This window comes from Phytophthora cinnamomi (genome assembly GCF_018691715.1).
Source record: "Phytophthora cinnamomi strain GKB4 chromosome Unknown Contig23, whole genome shotgun sequence".
NCBI classification, from domain to species: domain Eukaryota; phylum Oomycota; class Peronosporomycetes; order Peronosporales; family Peronosporaceae; genus Phytophthora; species Phytophthora cinnamomi.
In genome coordinates, this window is record NW_027150956.1 from 889,569 (window position 1) to 904,124 (window position 14,556).

The window sequence follows — 14,556 nt, forward strand, 5'->3', positions numbered from 1 at the left end:
AGGCCGGCGGCGGCGATGATGGGGCCCATTTCCGTGTCGCCGAACTTGGAGATGTACGTGCGCACGCTGTCGAAGCCGGCACCCGCGATGGTCTTCATGTCGGCCTGCACGGTCGAGGCGCTCATGCCCGAGTCGTGGTTGGGGTCGTAGCACACGCCGTTGGCGTCCACCTGCGACGAGAAGAAGGCGATAACGCCCACGACGAGCGGCGCGAAGAACTTCATGCTGCTGTGTTGTAGGACAAGACTACTCTGACCTAGCCGTGTCGTGTCGAGTTGGGGGAGCGAGTGAAAGTGAGGCCTACCGTCGAGTGCTGTCTGCAGAGAGCAGTATTCCCCAGCCACGATCCGCGCGAACATCAAACGGATACCAGCGTAAGATCGGCAGGATCAATCGCGAAAGCAAATAGACCAGGCGAGCGTTCGATTGTGAGGATGTCACGGGCTTGCTCGACGGACGAGCAATGCTCGTGTTGTGGGCTTTACCCCGGTATTGTTGTAGATGTCCTGCATTTCCTACACGTACTTATTAGTATGCACTAGCAGAGCTTAATTGTTCTGCAGAAAGAAGAGCGCGATGGGGACCTCAGAAGACTCTTGGCTACCGAACGAGAGGTTAGCGAGGAAGTCTAGCACGATTCCCGGACATCGTTGTTGCCGTGTTCAATGCGGCTTTCCATGGCACCTCGTTCTATGATCGACGGCTTGACCGAGGGCGGACCGGCTTCCAGCAGCAGCTCTTGGTCACAAGCTGAAGGGCGCAACAGAGGCCCAAAGTTCCTGCTCTTCAGCGAGGGGGGTCATCAACTCGCGGTGTCTTCATTCACAGCAGGGAGTCGCCTTGACAGACAAATGACGATCTTGCCGTCGTGTCGTAACGCTACAATGCGATGAAGGAAGGCCATCAGGACAAATTTGTCGGCGTCATCAGCTGTCGGATCGTGTTACCGCCCTCGCACGAAAGTCGTAGCACACGCGGGATATGAACAGCCAACTGTACGTGTACCGAATGGCCGCAAGTTGCGGCCCGCAACACCCCAACAATGAGTTCCGCAGTACACTCTGGTACAGCAGTAGCAGCAGAAAGCCCCAACTGGGCCGTACAATCCAGAAACCAGCTCAGGGATCTCAGTATCTGTTCGCTGTTCGCATCACATTCTCTTCGAGCAGGTGGAACGACGATATGCTCTCTGTCCACGGCGATCGAGCTCGTCGACTCGACGGTCGAGTTCTGAAGTCGAGTTCTGAAGTCTCGAATTGACCACCATACTCCATCGTTGTGCGTTAAGTCCTGTATACATAGTTTTTAGTCTCCCGAAGTTTTGCTTTACTTGGGGAGGGGGTCTGCCAAGCAGTGTGCCGACCACGCGGCTCGTGTCGCCTGAACCGAAAAGCGCCTGCAATGGATAGCGCGTTATCTAGCTTAGCGAACTGATTGGTATTTGGTCGAGGCTCAGCCGGTCAGATTCGCAAGACGAAACCAAGTGGGCCCATTATAGCGTTGTCTCCAATGCGAAAATCAAAGGCAAACGCAGTTTCGACTACGATTCAAATGGCGTACTCCCATACAATTCTGCGCAATGCTCGAAGCGGCAACGTGAAGTGGACCCTGCGAGTGGCACTGGATCGCGACACATATCACGCGGGGGATATTCTTCAAGCCAACGTGTTCTTATGTGTTGTCGAGCCTGTTCACTGCAATGGTAAGATCATTTTACGTATTCTGTACGGCTTCAGTTGGGATGATCTACGAGCTTTGTGTCTTCGCGCTGTAGGCATCGTGGGGTTTGTGCGTGGGGAGGAGAAAATCACTTGGTCGGAGAAGTCGCCACGCCGCGCAGTGGGCGAGGAAATCTACAGCCAGCTGAATGAGTTCCTAAGCGTCAAGGTAAGAGGTATTGCTGGAACGTGCCAGACCACGCGATAGCTTTCTGATCGCTCGGTGTCCCGCTTGCAGATGATAGTGGCCAAGCCCAGGATGTACGGTCCGGGCGAGTACATTTTCCCGGTCGTCTACCAACTCCACAGCACGCTTCCCGCTACCTTCCAGCTAAATCGCCACCCCGTTGGCGTCATGAACAGCGTCCACGCACAACTTGGATATGTCTTCCAAGCATGTCTGAATGCGAACCAGGGTGTCGTGGTTGAAGCGCAGCAGGAGATCATCCTCCAAGAGGCGGTGCTGCCCGCCAGACCGCTCATGGGCCTCGACGTGGTGCCTGCGCCAGTGCACGTAGTGCAGCCAGGCGTAGCGCCACAGGACAACGACCCCTTCCTCTCGACGTCGCTCGACAAACCAGCCTACCGTTCAGGCGATACGTTACGGGTGCAATGTCGCGTGAACTCCAGATCCGGCGGTGGCGAGGCCTTCTCCGCGTTTCTGAGACTCTACGAGGATATTAACCTTACGGTGGCCCCGTCCAAACGCAGCGAAGGAAGTCGGCTGCTGTACGAGCGGCGATTCCCAATTGCGGCGGGCGCGGCTTCTTTCGATCTCGCACTGGAGCTCGCGGCCGGACCGCAAATCACGCCGTCGCTCGAGCGCTCGTTCTGCTCCAGTTTCGTCGAGCGCAGACATCGCCTGGCCGTGGAGTGCGTTCCTCTCGGCAGCAACAGCGTCACCAAGTCCGAAATGGCGATTGTCATCCTGTAGACGAATGCGCACGAGTGGCTTCAGTGGCGAGAGTCGAAACGACGCTCTCTCGCTCGAAGGGTTCAACGTAGCGGCCTCGCCAGAGCTAGCCGGTGTAAAGGTGCTTTGACGGCGGTAACGTCACCAGGCAGCCTCGGCCTCGAGGCGAGGTCACGGACCATGCCTAAACGAAGGCTTGCACTGCATGATGCAGTGGTGCTCGACGCCAAGCAGCAAGGTGCAGTGCTGGTCCGCCGCGGTAGTTCAACTTCAGAAGTAGCCATCTCGGCGCATTTTTTGCAGCGACCCTCTTTTTGTGCTTGAGCTTCAAATTCGGTAGCGCGCCCGTCGGGTATGTAGCGATAGATATTTACTACCGATCCCGACTCAAAGATCACTTGACTTTACTATGAAATCAGAGACGGACACGGTAGCCGGACTAATTTTCCGACCACTTTTTCTGTAAAGACGTTCCCGCCTTGATTTTCGTCTTGATTTCAGTATCGCGCGTCCTTGATGTGGGCCACGCAAAGATCGCAGTTTAGCGGCCTACGATCTAAGCGCAGCTTACGGTTGAAGAGCGCCTCAACGCGGCAGTTTGAAAACTACACCATCGAAAGCGTGAGACCGATCGAGTGTACAGTCCTCCGCAGCTGCGCACGCTATCACAGCGGCAGCTCTTTGCCATGTGCGGAATCTTTGAGGGCGCATCCCGTCGAAAAATAGGGAAAAGCGGTGGCGATCGGCGCAGTTGTACCGCCGCCGGCTGTTGGGCCAAGCGCATTTCGCTGCTTGCGATGGCGGCGGGGCTTCTCTGGGGGGGAGTCTGCAGCAGGTTGTCACCACAATAGTTGGCCAAACCAGCGAGCGACTCTCTTGACGACGGAATTCGTCCGACGTAGCGTGTGCAAGTCGCAGCGCAGCACCCACGGACGCCGCCAAGCAGACTTGCTTGCTCATTGAAGCTGGCTAACCGCGGCTCTGTACAGAGAAACGTTCAAGGGAAAGTTCCCACCCCGCGTTCTGGCCGCCGATTGGCCGAGCCGGCAGCAGGTGCAGTTCAGCTCACTGTGAAGTGCCTTCAAGCTGCGCCGCACCACGGTCTCAACTCACTCGACAATTCGCCCACCGCCAGAACACCGACCCGCACAACCCCTAAGAGAATGGGCAAGATGGCAAAAGCTCTCGGCCTCGGCGTGAAAGGCAGCCTCAGTGTCTCTCTCGACCGCTCGCACTACCTGGCCGGCGACCTGCTGCACGGCAGCGTCGTGCTCAGCGTCACGGAGCCGCTCGATTTCACCTGTGAGTGACAATCGAAACAATTCAATTCACTTCATTTTCTCCGGTTAGCACAGTGCTAACGCTGCATAACGTATTAAATCAATACAGCGCTGGTGCTGCGCCTCCGCGGCAAGGAGCTACTCACGTGGACGGAGGGCGGCGGCCAGGCCGCGGCCGTGTATCTGCGAGAGCACCTGCATCTGGACGAGGAGGTCGTCCTGAGCGCCGAGCAGCAGTCGTGCCAGCCCGGCGAGTACGTGTTCCCGCTCTGCTTCCAGCTGGCCGACACGCTGCCCAACTCGTTCCACATCTCGGGCCGCGACGCCGGCGTCATGTGCCGCATCGACGCGTCGCTGAGCTACTCGGCCACCGCCGTGCTGACGGTCAAGGGCAAGTTCTCGGCCGACATGGAGGCCAAGAAGCCCTTCGTGGTGCAGCAGCCCCCGGTCGGCCAGCCCGTGCGCTCGCTGGAGAACTCGGCGTCCGCCGAGGTCCACATGCTGCGGCTCATGAAGAAGGGCACGTGCTCCGTGTCCGCCCAGCTGCCCAGCAATGTCCACGTCGCGGGGGACACGCTGCTGGCGCAGACGACTGTCCGCAACGACTCCTCGAAGGACATGAGCAAGTTGTCCATGATGCTGTACGAAGACGTGACGGTGGACCTGGGCACGTCCAACCAGAAATCCGAAGGGTCCATGTGTGTCAGTCGACAGGACTTCCCCGGCGTCCAAGCCGGGAAGACGCTCGAGCAGGTGCTGGACTTGCCCCTCGTGACCAAAACGTCCCCCGCGCGGCCGGTGTCGGCTGCCATCGAGTCACGCTTCTTGTCCACCAAGTACCGCCTGGTCATCAAGTGCCAATTCCGACTCTGTCGCAGCGTCTCTGTGGACTTCCCCGTGGAGATCCTGCGGAAGCTGGTGCTGCAGTCTGCGTACGCGACGGCCGCTGTGATGCCGGCAGTCGCCACTACCGTTGCCGCCGCTGCTGCGTCGCCGTCGGATGTGGACGTGGATGTGATGCAGGCGGTGGCGGTGGCTGCTGCCCCCAGGAGAAAGTCGGCGAGTGACGGAAGGAGCTCGAGGAGTTCGAGGAGTTCCGTGAACTCGGTCCGGTCGCCCACAAGCCTGGACTAGACGGTGGTGATGACGACGTATTTTGCATGATGAAGGCGTATATATTAGGACGAGACGGTGAAGGTTCCGGTGGCCACCTTCACGCCGACAGAGATTGTGTCGCTGAGCAGCGCAAACGGCAGCCGAACTGGCAGTGGCGTCGTGTAGTAAGTATTTGAGTAGTTGGTAAAACCAATGGGGAAATGCAGCCGCGAAGGCATGACTTTTGAACTCTGCGGCCGCCTTTCAGCGGCGAAATGACGCAGCTGGACATGCGTTCGTCTACAGCAACGTCCTGGTGCAAATGGCGACGCGTTGCATTAGTATTTCTAGTGCTGTCGAGCTCAGGGCGAATTGAAGTCGTACGTTAGGAGGAGGGTCGTCGCAAGACTTGTACTCTCAATGCTGATCAGCGTCTGCCAGGCACTTCAACCACGCTCAGCGGGCGAGGCGAGGCGTGCAGATAAAAGCGCGCGGCGACTCGCAAGCTTGGTAAGCGGTCTCCGTTGACGCAGCAAGTATTCCTGCAGACGCAAGCAAGACACCCAAGGCCGAGGGAAGCCCCTCATCTCCAGCTTTGCAGGTCGCATGCGCTCGCGCGTCTCTGACACGAGCGCGCTTCAGTTCCAGCCAACGAGCGTGGGCAGTGTACACTCGCCGGCGATGAGCTCCGCTTGACTGGCCAGCAGCAGCGACTTGCGCGCAAGAACCGCGGCGACACGCCACTCGCCCGCGACGCTGGGGATGGCGGGGACACAATTGAAAGTGCAGCGCTAGCAGCGGACGGCGGGACGCTACTGCAGTCAATGGGGAAGGTGGCCAAGTGTCTGGGCTTCGGCGTCAAGGGCAGCGTCCGCGTGATGCTGCACCGCGAGAGCTACGCCGCCGGAGACGTCGTGCAAGGCCAAGTGGTGCTGCGGCTGTCGCGGCCCATTGAGTGCGAAGGTGAGAAGATGACCCATGAGCCGAGCATGCTGTGAAGTAGCGCTTAACCTTCTGGTCTGCGTGTCCTGCAGCGTTCTCGATGCACGTGGAGGGCGCGGAGACGATCGCGTGGTCGGAAGGCGCGAACCACGCGCTGTCGAGCTGCAACATGCGCGACGAGTTCCTGTGCGAGCGGATCGCGCTCGTGGAGCCCATGCCCAGTGCCTTCGCGCCTGGCGAGTACCGATTCCGATTCCGCTACCACTTGGACGACGCGCTGCCGCCTGTATTCCGTGTGGCCGAGGGCTTTGCCGGGGTCATGCGCGAAGTGAACGCCAGCGTCACGTACACGATCAAGGCTCGTTTGAGCGTGCAGGGCAAACTGGCGGCAGATCTGGAGACCTCCCACGACCTGGTGGTGCACCGACCGTCGCTGTGTCACCCCGTGCGCTCGCTGCGGAGATCGTCGACGGATGAGGTGCGGCTGCTGAGCGTGATGAAGTCCAAGGGCGCTTGCGAGGTCTCGGCGTGTTTGGACAGCGATGTCCACATCTCCGGCTCGATGTTGGCAGTGCAGGCGCGAATTAGCAACTACTCGACGCGCGATATGCACAGCATTTCGGTGCTGCTCTACGAGGACTTGACTGTCCAGCTGCCGAACCGCCGACCGAGCACGGGCACGCGCGTGGTGTGCACACAAGACTTCCCTGGTGTCGCTGCAGGCCAACTGCTGGACGAGATGCTGTACTTACCGCTTATCGACGACGTGAATGGCCGACCTGTTGCCCCCACAAACAGTGCCGCGTTCATTCGATGGCAGTATCGCCTCGAGGTCAAGTGCCGGTTCATGCTCAGCAAAAGCGTCAAGGTGGAGATGCCGGTCATTATCCTCCGCAACGTTGGGCCAGCACTTGTGGATGAAACCACGGCATCGCCTGCGATGGTTGTAGTTGTTCCAGACGACCAAGGAGACTCGGAGCAGCAAAGAGTTATGCCTTGGAGCTCGGTTCAAAGCTTCAACGATGCGGAAGACGAAAGTGTTGTGGCTCGACTGATCTTCACACTCCCGCAGGCAGTGGCTGCTGTGTGACCAGGAACACATCACGTATTGCGCCTCGAACTATTTATCCATACGCGGCGGAAGGAACAAGAGCATTATTACCATTTAAACCATTTTCAAGACTACAGTTTACAGTAGTCTTTTGGCGATTCTTGGGATCGAAGATGACCCAGAAAATGGGGAACCAGTTCTCGATCACAGCGCCATAAAGAGCCAAGACAAGACAATCGGATTGTCCTGTGTGACAAGCGGGACCATGAACGCCACGCCGACGTCCTTACCCGGAAAGTATCATGCGTGACTAAACATTTGGTCCGGAGAATGAGGGTTTCGAGTGTCATCGTCCCAAGTTGCTCGACTGAGCAGGGTGTATCAAGGCTTGACATGCTACAGCACAGAATGGATCTGCTCCTTGTTTACAAACCGCCTACTCTACGGGATGCACATACCTACCGAGGCATCCAAACCCCTGCACTTCGATGAAGTGGGTTTGCGACGTCACCGTGTGATGCCCGGCATCATTTTACCGCTGAAGTCTATCAGGAGGGCCAGATTGTACCGCACCGCTACACACCGCCTACTGACCCCGGGCCGATTAAGGTTTGAACGCACACCGTGATACTTGTCAGACCCAAGTCGCTACCACGGCAGCGTCCCCAATGGAGATGCCATAGCCTCGAACGCGGGGCTTGGGAGTTCACTGCCAATCTTCCGTCCGAAACTTTCCTTGGGGGTGAGCTCGATGGATATGACGGATTCAGCTCCATCAGGGACTGTTGTCTGATGAATGTGGTCGGGCAGGGGGTGCGTCTCCGGATTGAAGACCAGGTACAGCACGAGTGTGGACGAGTTGAGCGTGATGAACAGGATGTTGGGCGAGATGATGAACCAGTTCCTTGTGAGGATGCCATAGGTGATCCACGTGCAGTTGTTGGATAGTCCGGCGATCACCATGTGCACGTTGATGAAGACGGCGGAGCGGTATTTGAGCACGTGGAAGAGTTTCTCCATGGGAGCACCATACAGACACACAGCGACAGCGTCGCAGATATAGCCTAACGCCGTGCCGACCTGGTGTCGAGTCTGCCCCAAGTATCCGAGCCCGCCAACGATGGCGTAGATACTGGCAATCGCCAGGATAGAGAACACAACGGCCAGGACGCGTCCAACGTAGCGGCGCTCGGTTGTGTAACGCCAGTAGACCGCCAGGTAAACCAGCGCGGCCACATCGCCAAACACGAACACCCAGAAGATGGGGAACCAGTTCTTGACGATATATCCATAGCAAAGCCACAAATGGCCGTTGGCCATCAGCGACGCGAGGGGGATGACGGACGCGACGCCCACGTCCTGCTTCTTGTGGATGCGGTAGATTGAGATCGACGGGCTGCAGATCATTGTGATGGAGGTCATGGCCGCCACCACTTTGACCGTCCACAAGACGGCGCTGCCCACCATCGCGCTCGAGGGAGAAGAAGCGGAAGTGGAGCTGGTCGACTGCTGTCGACGTTAGCGTGCGCGATGCGTCGCAGTTGAAGTTGGCCCCGACTAGTGGGATGCCATGCAGCGAGCGCGATGAACAAAGTTATTGGTGAAGATTCCTCCGTGTGGGTACTTCGGACTGGGAGTTCTTGTACGGATTACTGCGGCAGGACGAATCGAGGACCGAAGACAACCATTTCCCACCGAAGCGCGAACTGGATGAACTCGGTTACCCAAAAGTACGAAGTCGCGCGCGAAGCCGAGGAAATGCCTCCTATGGTCACCTGACAGTGCTCTCCCGTCTGCTCCAAGTTGATCCTAGCAGAGAAGTGAAAGACAGGTCATCAGTACAGAAGCAACAGCGTATTTTTTCGATATCCTGTTTTCACACGCACCAGCAAAAATGTTCCAGCCAGACTTCACTTCGATGATCATGCGCCGAAGTCTTCAAGAGATCCTGCGCTTCCACTGCGTCACGCCGAAGACCACGGTGTGCGATCAAGTACCCTGCATCGGTGGACTGCTTCGAAACGAGTGCCATCATAACTACCTCGCTAGGTTCGGCATCACGCGGAAGCATCCGTGTCGCCGAGAAATCTTGGCTGAAGAGAATATTGTCGTCGTCAATGTGCTGCACCAGCCGACTACGCGCCTTCATGCCTGGCGAGAAGAGTTTTTCCCACTGAGTCGTAAAAACTCGCCATGTTTGCGTGGAGATAACTTGCGCAGACTTGTGATAGAGCGTCTTCTGGATGCTTGTGAAGAAAGTCCCCAGGTTCGTAAAGCGCTTTTCGGCCCACTCACAAACTGCACGAGTGTGGCCCAAACTTGTTGCTATGACGGAATAGTTGGCTATCTCAGCTTGAGCTTGCATCGACATCATGTGGCAGTCAGCAGGGGTGAGCGGTTTGAACACCATGAAGTAGGACGAGTTGGCCAGGTAAAGCTGATGTTCAGCGTTCAAGATATCTCGTAGGGTCATGAGCTGTAGGCAGCTATCGCTCAGCAGTTTTTGAAGTAGCGATCGTTCCGCTTCAAGCTGGGTTTGCAACTCGCGGCTTTGGATGAGAAGTTTCATCTTGTGGCTGGCGCACTTGAACTCGGGGCTAAACGACGACGAAATCTGCTTCTGTGCCGACAAGACTCGGATCTTTGCCTCCAGCATGGCAACTTGATCCCGAAGCCTCTGCAGTTTTTGCTAACGAAGAGTGGATGACAGTATTAGTGACCAAGACATTTCGATAGTGCTAAACAGGAGCACGTACGATTTTGTTGTGGTACTGACGCTGCGCTTTAAGCCTTGCCTTCCGGCGCTTTAGTTCGACATGGTCGTCTGGAAAAGCGATGGATGATGATGTGGCTATGGAGTCATTGGCTTGGAGTCGCTCGGTGGCAGTGCTACCTTTGCCCGGGCCATCGTTATCAACTGAAAAGCTGTCGACAAACTCAAGCACAGCGTCCAGGTCCACTTCGCGGAGCTCGAGGGGTGTCAGGCGTGACATTGCGCTGCCCGGCAGAATGAGGAATGACTGGCGACGCAATCCACTTTGAGCGATGGGATGCTCTGACTCAGAGCCTCTGAGCGAGGATTCGAATGTGAATTCCTAATCACGACCTTAGGCTCGCTGTTGGAGGTCCATGGTCGCTGCAATGATGATAGTGATGCAGTGGTGATGAACGCATGATTTTCATTGACTCAAGGCCTGAACTGTCCTATCATTTTGGTTATACACTTTACATGCAGCACCAGACCTCGGCACTCTTCCGTTAGGTAGCTCGAAACCGCGGCCCAAACACAGCCATTTCCCACCGCAGCGCCAATTGAACGCACTCCACCATCCAGAAGTAGGAGCTCTGTCGGAGCGCAGGGGTAACCCCGCCAATTGTTACCTCGCAGTCCTGCCCGCGCTGCTCAAAGTGAATCCTGCATTCACAGCAAAAAAGTTAGTTAACTATCCATCACACATTGTGGAATTCCCCTTACCAGGTCAGTGTTTCTAGCCACATTTCGCGTCTGCGATCCGATGACGCCGACCGAAGCACGTCCTGCACCTCGACGCTCCCGCGCCGCAGGCCACGAGTAATGATGAGGTGGCCAGTGCCAGTGGAGACCCGAGTCACCAGAGCCATGGTGCTCACAGTGGGGAGATCCGTTTTCTCGGACAGCACGCGAGAAGCAGCGTGGTCGTAGCAGAAGAGAACGTTGTCGTCGTCCACGCGCTGCACGAGGCGGCATCGAACGTTCATGATCGGAGCGAAGAGCTTCTCGGTCCGAAACGGGTCCAGGAACATTTCCCACGTCTGGCTGAAGACGAAGCGAGCGGACTTGCCTCGTATCAGCTTGGACTTCAAGTTGTGGAAGTCAGCCCGCTCAGTCAGGCGCTTCTCGTTCCAACCGCAGATCTCCCGGCTGCGGTTGACGTTCTTGGCCACGCCGTAACACGGCATGATCACGTTCAGCGACCGCCTCAACTCCCGCTGGCAGTCGGGCGGCGTGAGCGGCTTGAGCACGAGGAAGTACGACGAGTTGGCCAGGTACAGCTTGTGCTCGTTGTTGAGCATCTGCTGCAGGTTCGTGGCAAAGGCCGTGGACCGGTGGAACTGCTTGCGGAGCTGCGCGTTCTCAACCAGCAGCTCGTTCTTCTGCTGCGCGACCTGCACCAGCTGCTGCTCCTGCTCAGTCAGTGACGGCGACACCTGAACTTGCAGCGACCTGCCCTTCTCATAGTCCGAGAGGATCTTGGTGAGCTGCTCCACTTCCGCCCGAAGCTTGGGGATCCTCTCCTGTTCGACGGCCACAGGTTAGACCACGGCGACTACACTGCAACGTTTACTGTTGCTCGTCATCGAGGGACGTTACTAACCTTCCTCCTAAGGTATTTGTTCCGGTCTTTAAGGCGGGTGGCCTCGCGCCGCCGCTGCTCTTTGGACGGCGGCACGGCGGTGCTACTTCCTACGGCATTATTGTCTTCCTCGTCGTCGAGCAGCTCGATGACGGGCGGTTCGTCTGCACTGGCGGCGTTCTCGTCTAGCAGTTGGTCGCTGTCGGCCGGGAAAGTGTCCACGAAGGCCAGGAAGTCGCGCAGCACGGGGTCGTCCCCGCACGACTCGGCGCCCTGCTGGCCCGCAGCCAGCGGCTCCAGCTCGGGCTCCGCTGCGCGGCTCAGCTGCATGGCTGCCGAAGTCAGGGCGAAAGCGAAAGTGGCGACTGGGTTCACTGCTGATGAGATGAGCGTCGTTAGAAGGAGTAAGCGCGGTGACTAGCAGTGAAAAGAAGAGGCCGCCAAGTTGAACTCGCCTACACGTGGCTGTAGGTGTTGGGGCTGCACTGCAGCTTTTCCCGCAGCGATGGCCGAGCAAGCGTGCACGCACAATACTCGCAGCGAGAACTCAGCCGAGAGCTCTAGTACTGTTTGCCTAAGATACCCTGGTGCAGCAAACGTCGTCGGACAAGAGGCATTCCTTGGTCTCAGCTCAGCGCTGAATCAGCGGCTGATCGCTGACTCGCTCCATGTCGGACCGACAGTCGGTGCTGCCATGCCGGGGTCTGCGTTCTGAGCGATATCAGTTGTGCATTTTCAACAAGGCTGGGCATCGATCCCATAGGGTACGTCCCGCTGCAGCTGCATGCAGGTACATGTATGCATCTCGTGCCGGTCCGAAGTGCGTGTTGGGCTGACGCCTACGACAGATCGCCCGCAGGTCTCCGCTCAGGAAGGCAAGCGCTACATCGACTTGCTGGCGTGAGCCAGAGAGCGCGCGGCTCGAGGCGGAGGGTTGGATGAGAGCCAACAAGTCGGCACGCGCGTGGAATCCACGGTGGATAGAGGGCAGCGCTTTCGTGGCGCCACTCGCTGGCCGATGACGGGATCGAGATTTCGTGCGGCATTTCACATAGGTGATCGATCTAGATCGGGCCAGCGTTGCAGCATGCACGCAGTGCCCACGATCCCGCTGCCAGGACACCATTCTGACCTGAGTGGTAAAGCTCCTGTACACTAGATAACATCTAGACGTAAGTTAACGTGCGACTTGCTTGGTCAACGCACAGGGTGCAAGATTCGCGTCGACGTCTGCTTCGTGGGCACGCGGTGGACTACACCGTGGAGGTTGTGGCTTCCGAGCACGGACTTCATTCTCCATTTTGCCCCGAAAGACAATCTACTTCCCTCCCTCCCCTCAAAGGATGCAGACGACCTTCATGTTCACCGTCCTCGTCATTGGGCTCCTCGCTCTCCTCTTCCCCACCACGATCGATGGCGCACTCTGCAACTCGACCGAGCTCGCCGTGGCACTGGAGCCACTGTACACCTGCGAAAACTACACTACGTGTTCGTCGGACGTCGGCACGGCGCTTCCCTTCACAGCCCCGCCGACGACGGCGCAGCTCACTGCGATGTGCTCGAGCGCCGCCTGCCGTTCGTTGACCCCCGTCGTCAAAGGTCTGGACTTGCCCGACTGCGAGGTCATCGTCAACGGCGTCGCGTACAACGTGCAGCTGGTGCGCGCCCGCCGAGTGCAGCAATGCTCGTCGCCGAGTCTCTCCTCCAGCATCACCGCGAGCGTGGCCTCCAGCGAGGACTCCAGCGCGGCCGGCGCCTAGACCAGCGGGCCATGGCTGCAACTTGCAGATACATGTACTGACCTACCACTTCAACTTGCGTTCTCCTCAAAATTCAACATGAATGTCACGTTTCGTACTGCGAATTTTGCGTTACGCCTCGCTGGAGGAGTTCAGAGCTCGTCGGGTCCGTACTCCGTCGCCAGTGATGGAGCCTCAAAGGACACCCGGAAGCGGCAGCAGCTGCGACGCCGACAGCGCAGCCGTCGCGGCCGCCAAACTGTCGGAGCGCAAGCGCCTCAAGCACCGCGAGTATGTGAAAAAGTCCTACAACAAGAAGCTCGTACGTCTCGCACGCTCTTCGTGTCTTTGTCCTCGCGTCACGCTCACCGAGTCGAGTCGTTCGTGGCGCCGCAGACGACGCTGCAGAACCTGCGGCGCGAGCTGGACGCTCTGGACAAGCAGTACGCGACCCTGCTGCTGTCCGAGAGCGGCCGCGCCCAGCAGAACGACGAGAACAGCGCCTCCGCGGCCAACGCGCTGGCTCGGCCCGCCGCCCACACGCCAATCATGCAGAAGTATCTGCAAGCCACGGAGCTCAAGAAATGGTATCAGAGCGAGAACGACCGGCTGTACCAGCTCAACGCCTTCCATATGAAGGTCGAGAGCCGCATGGGACAGCTGCTGGACGCCTCCGAGGCGGCCAAAGCGCCGCTGCCAGGCATTTCCACCTCGCGCCGGTACCACATCCGCGCGCTACCGACGGCGGCGTACGCGAAAGTGATCGACAGCGCCACGAGCGACGTGCTGCGCTTCGCTCGTAGCCCCGAGAAGCTGAGTACTGGCGCGCGCGTGCTCGGCTGGACCGACCAGCGCAAGATCCTTGGGCGCACGCTCAAGTTCGCGCTGCAGAAGGAGTTCGCGCTCTCGCCGCGCGACCTGCTGCAGAGGAGCTGGTCGATCTTCTCCGACTCGCACGAGTTCCCCAAGATCTACGGCTCAGCGCTGGACGTGCAGTTTCACGTTCTGCAGCGCGTCGACGCCGACACGATCTTGTTTTACAGACGCGTAGCACACCCCGCAGATAGCTCTCGCGTAGTCAAAACGGTCTTCCTGCTCGCGAGGCGGCAGATTGCAGAGGGCTATCTACTACTTTTCCGGTCCATTGACAAGGACCTTGTGCACTTCGAAGAGGTGGACGTCGGCGGCGCACCCGAAGTCCGCGTGGACTCGGACGCGACGCTCGAATCGTCCGAGTCGTGGGTCGAAAAGTGCTGTTCTACGATGTGCCAGATGAGCCCAAGAAGTGCCTGTTTCACTTCGGTGGTGCCACCAACACCACACTCTGGCTGCGCGAGGTGCTGTTCGTCGCCGTCCGGTGGGAAAGCATGGCTGTAGGCTCGCAGTTCACGCTCACAGCCGAATGAACCGATAATTGCGCTTGTACGAGCACGAAGGTAGTAAATCGGATTAAATATTGATGTTGTTTTCCCTATCCGGTGGAC

At 58.1% G+C, this 14,556-nt stretch overlaps 7 protein-coding genes across 7 annotated transcripts; 5 read left to right on the top strand and 2 right to left on the bottom strand.

The window, feature by feature from the left end:
* Positions 1-1,551: 1,551 nt before the first annotated feature.
* Positions 1,552-2,652, top strand: IUM83_05076 (Arrestin domain-containing protein A; the record flags this gene model as incomplete). Its single annotated transcript, XM_067929191.1, has 4 exons — positions 1,552-1,702; positions 1,775-1,887; positions 1,957-2,010; positions 2,134-2,652. 4 exons carry the CDS (start codon positions 1,552-1,554, stop codon positions 2,650-2,652), a joined length of 837 nt encoding a protein of 278 aa, XP_067794591.1.
* Positions 2,653-3,794: 1,142 nt separating this feature from the next.
* On the top strand, positions 3,795-5,045 carry IUM83_05077 (Arrestin domain-containing protein A; the record flags this gene model as incomplete). Its single annotated transcript, XM_067929192.1, has 2 exons — positions 3,795-3,933; positions 4,021-5,045. 2 exons carry the CDS (start codon positions 3,795-3,797, stop codon positions 5,043-5,045), a joined length of 1,164 nt encoding a protein of 387 aa, XP_067794592.1.
* Positions 5,046-5,830: 785 nt separating this feature from the next.
* Positions 5,831-7,038, top strand: IUM83_05078 (Arrestin domain-containing protein A; the record flags this gene model as incomplete). The annotated part of the gene is made up of 2 exons (XM_067929193.1): positions 5,831-5,969; positions 6,041-7,038. 2 exons carry the CDS (start codon positions 5,831-5,833, stop codon positions 7,036-7,038), a joined length of 1,137 nt encoding a protein of 378 aa, XP_067794593.1.
* A 1,610-nt stretch (positions 7,039-8,648) lies between these two features.
* IUM83_05079 (uncharacterized protein) lies at positions 8,649-9,992 on the bottom strand (the record flags this gene model as incomplete). Its single annotated transcript, XM_067929194.1, has 3 exons — positions 8,649-8,808; positions 8,886-9,688; positions 9,756-9,992. The coding sequence occupies 3 exons, from the start codon at positions 9,990-9,992 to the stop codon at positions 8,649-8,651; spliced, it is 1,200 nt and encodes a 399-aa protein (XP_067794569.1).
* Positions 9,993-10,257: 265 nt separating this feature from the next.
* IUM83_05080 (uncharacterized protein) lies at positions 10,258-11,663 on the bottom strand (the record flags this gene model as incomplete). The annotated part of the gene is made up of 3 exons (XM_067929195.1): positions 10,258-10,414; positions 10,475-11,274; positions 11,355-11,663. The coding sequence occupies 3 exons, from the start codon at positions 11,661-11,663 to the stop codon at positions 10,258-10,260; spliced, it is 1,266 nt and encodes a 421-aa protein (XP_067794759.1).
* A 757-nt stretch (positions 11,664-12,420) lies between these two features.
* IUM83_05081 (elicitin-like protein) lies at positions 12,421-13,093 on the top strand (the record flags this gene model as incomplete). The annotated part of the gene is made up of 3 exons (XM_067929196.1): positions 12,421-12,472; positions 12,542-12,570; positions 12,647-13,093. 3 exons carry the CDS (start codon positions 12,421-12,423, stop codon positions 13,091-13,093), a joined length of 528 nt encoding a protein of 175 aa, XP_067794791.1.
* A 166-nt stretch (positions 13,094-13,259) lies between these two features.
* IUM83_05082 (uncharacterized protein) lies at positions 13,260-14,449 on the top strand (the record flags this gene model as incomplete). The annotated part of the gene is made up of 2 exons (XM_067929197.1): positions 13,260-13,394; positions 13,469-14,449. 2 exons carry the CDS (start codon positions 13,260-13,262, stop codon positions 14,447-14,449), a joined length of 1,116 nt encoding a protein of 371 aa, XP_067794761.1.
* Between the last annotated feature and the right edge of the window lie 107 nt (positions 14,450-14,556).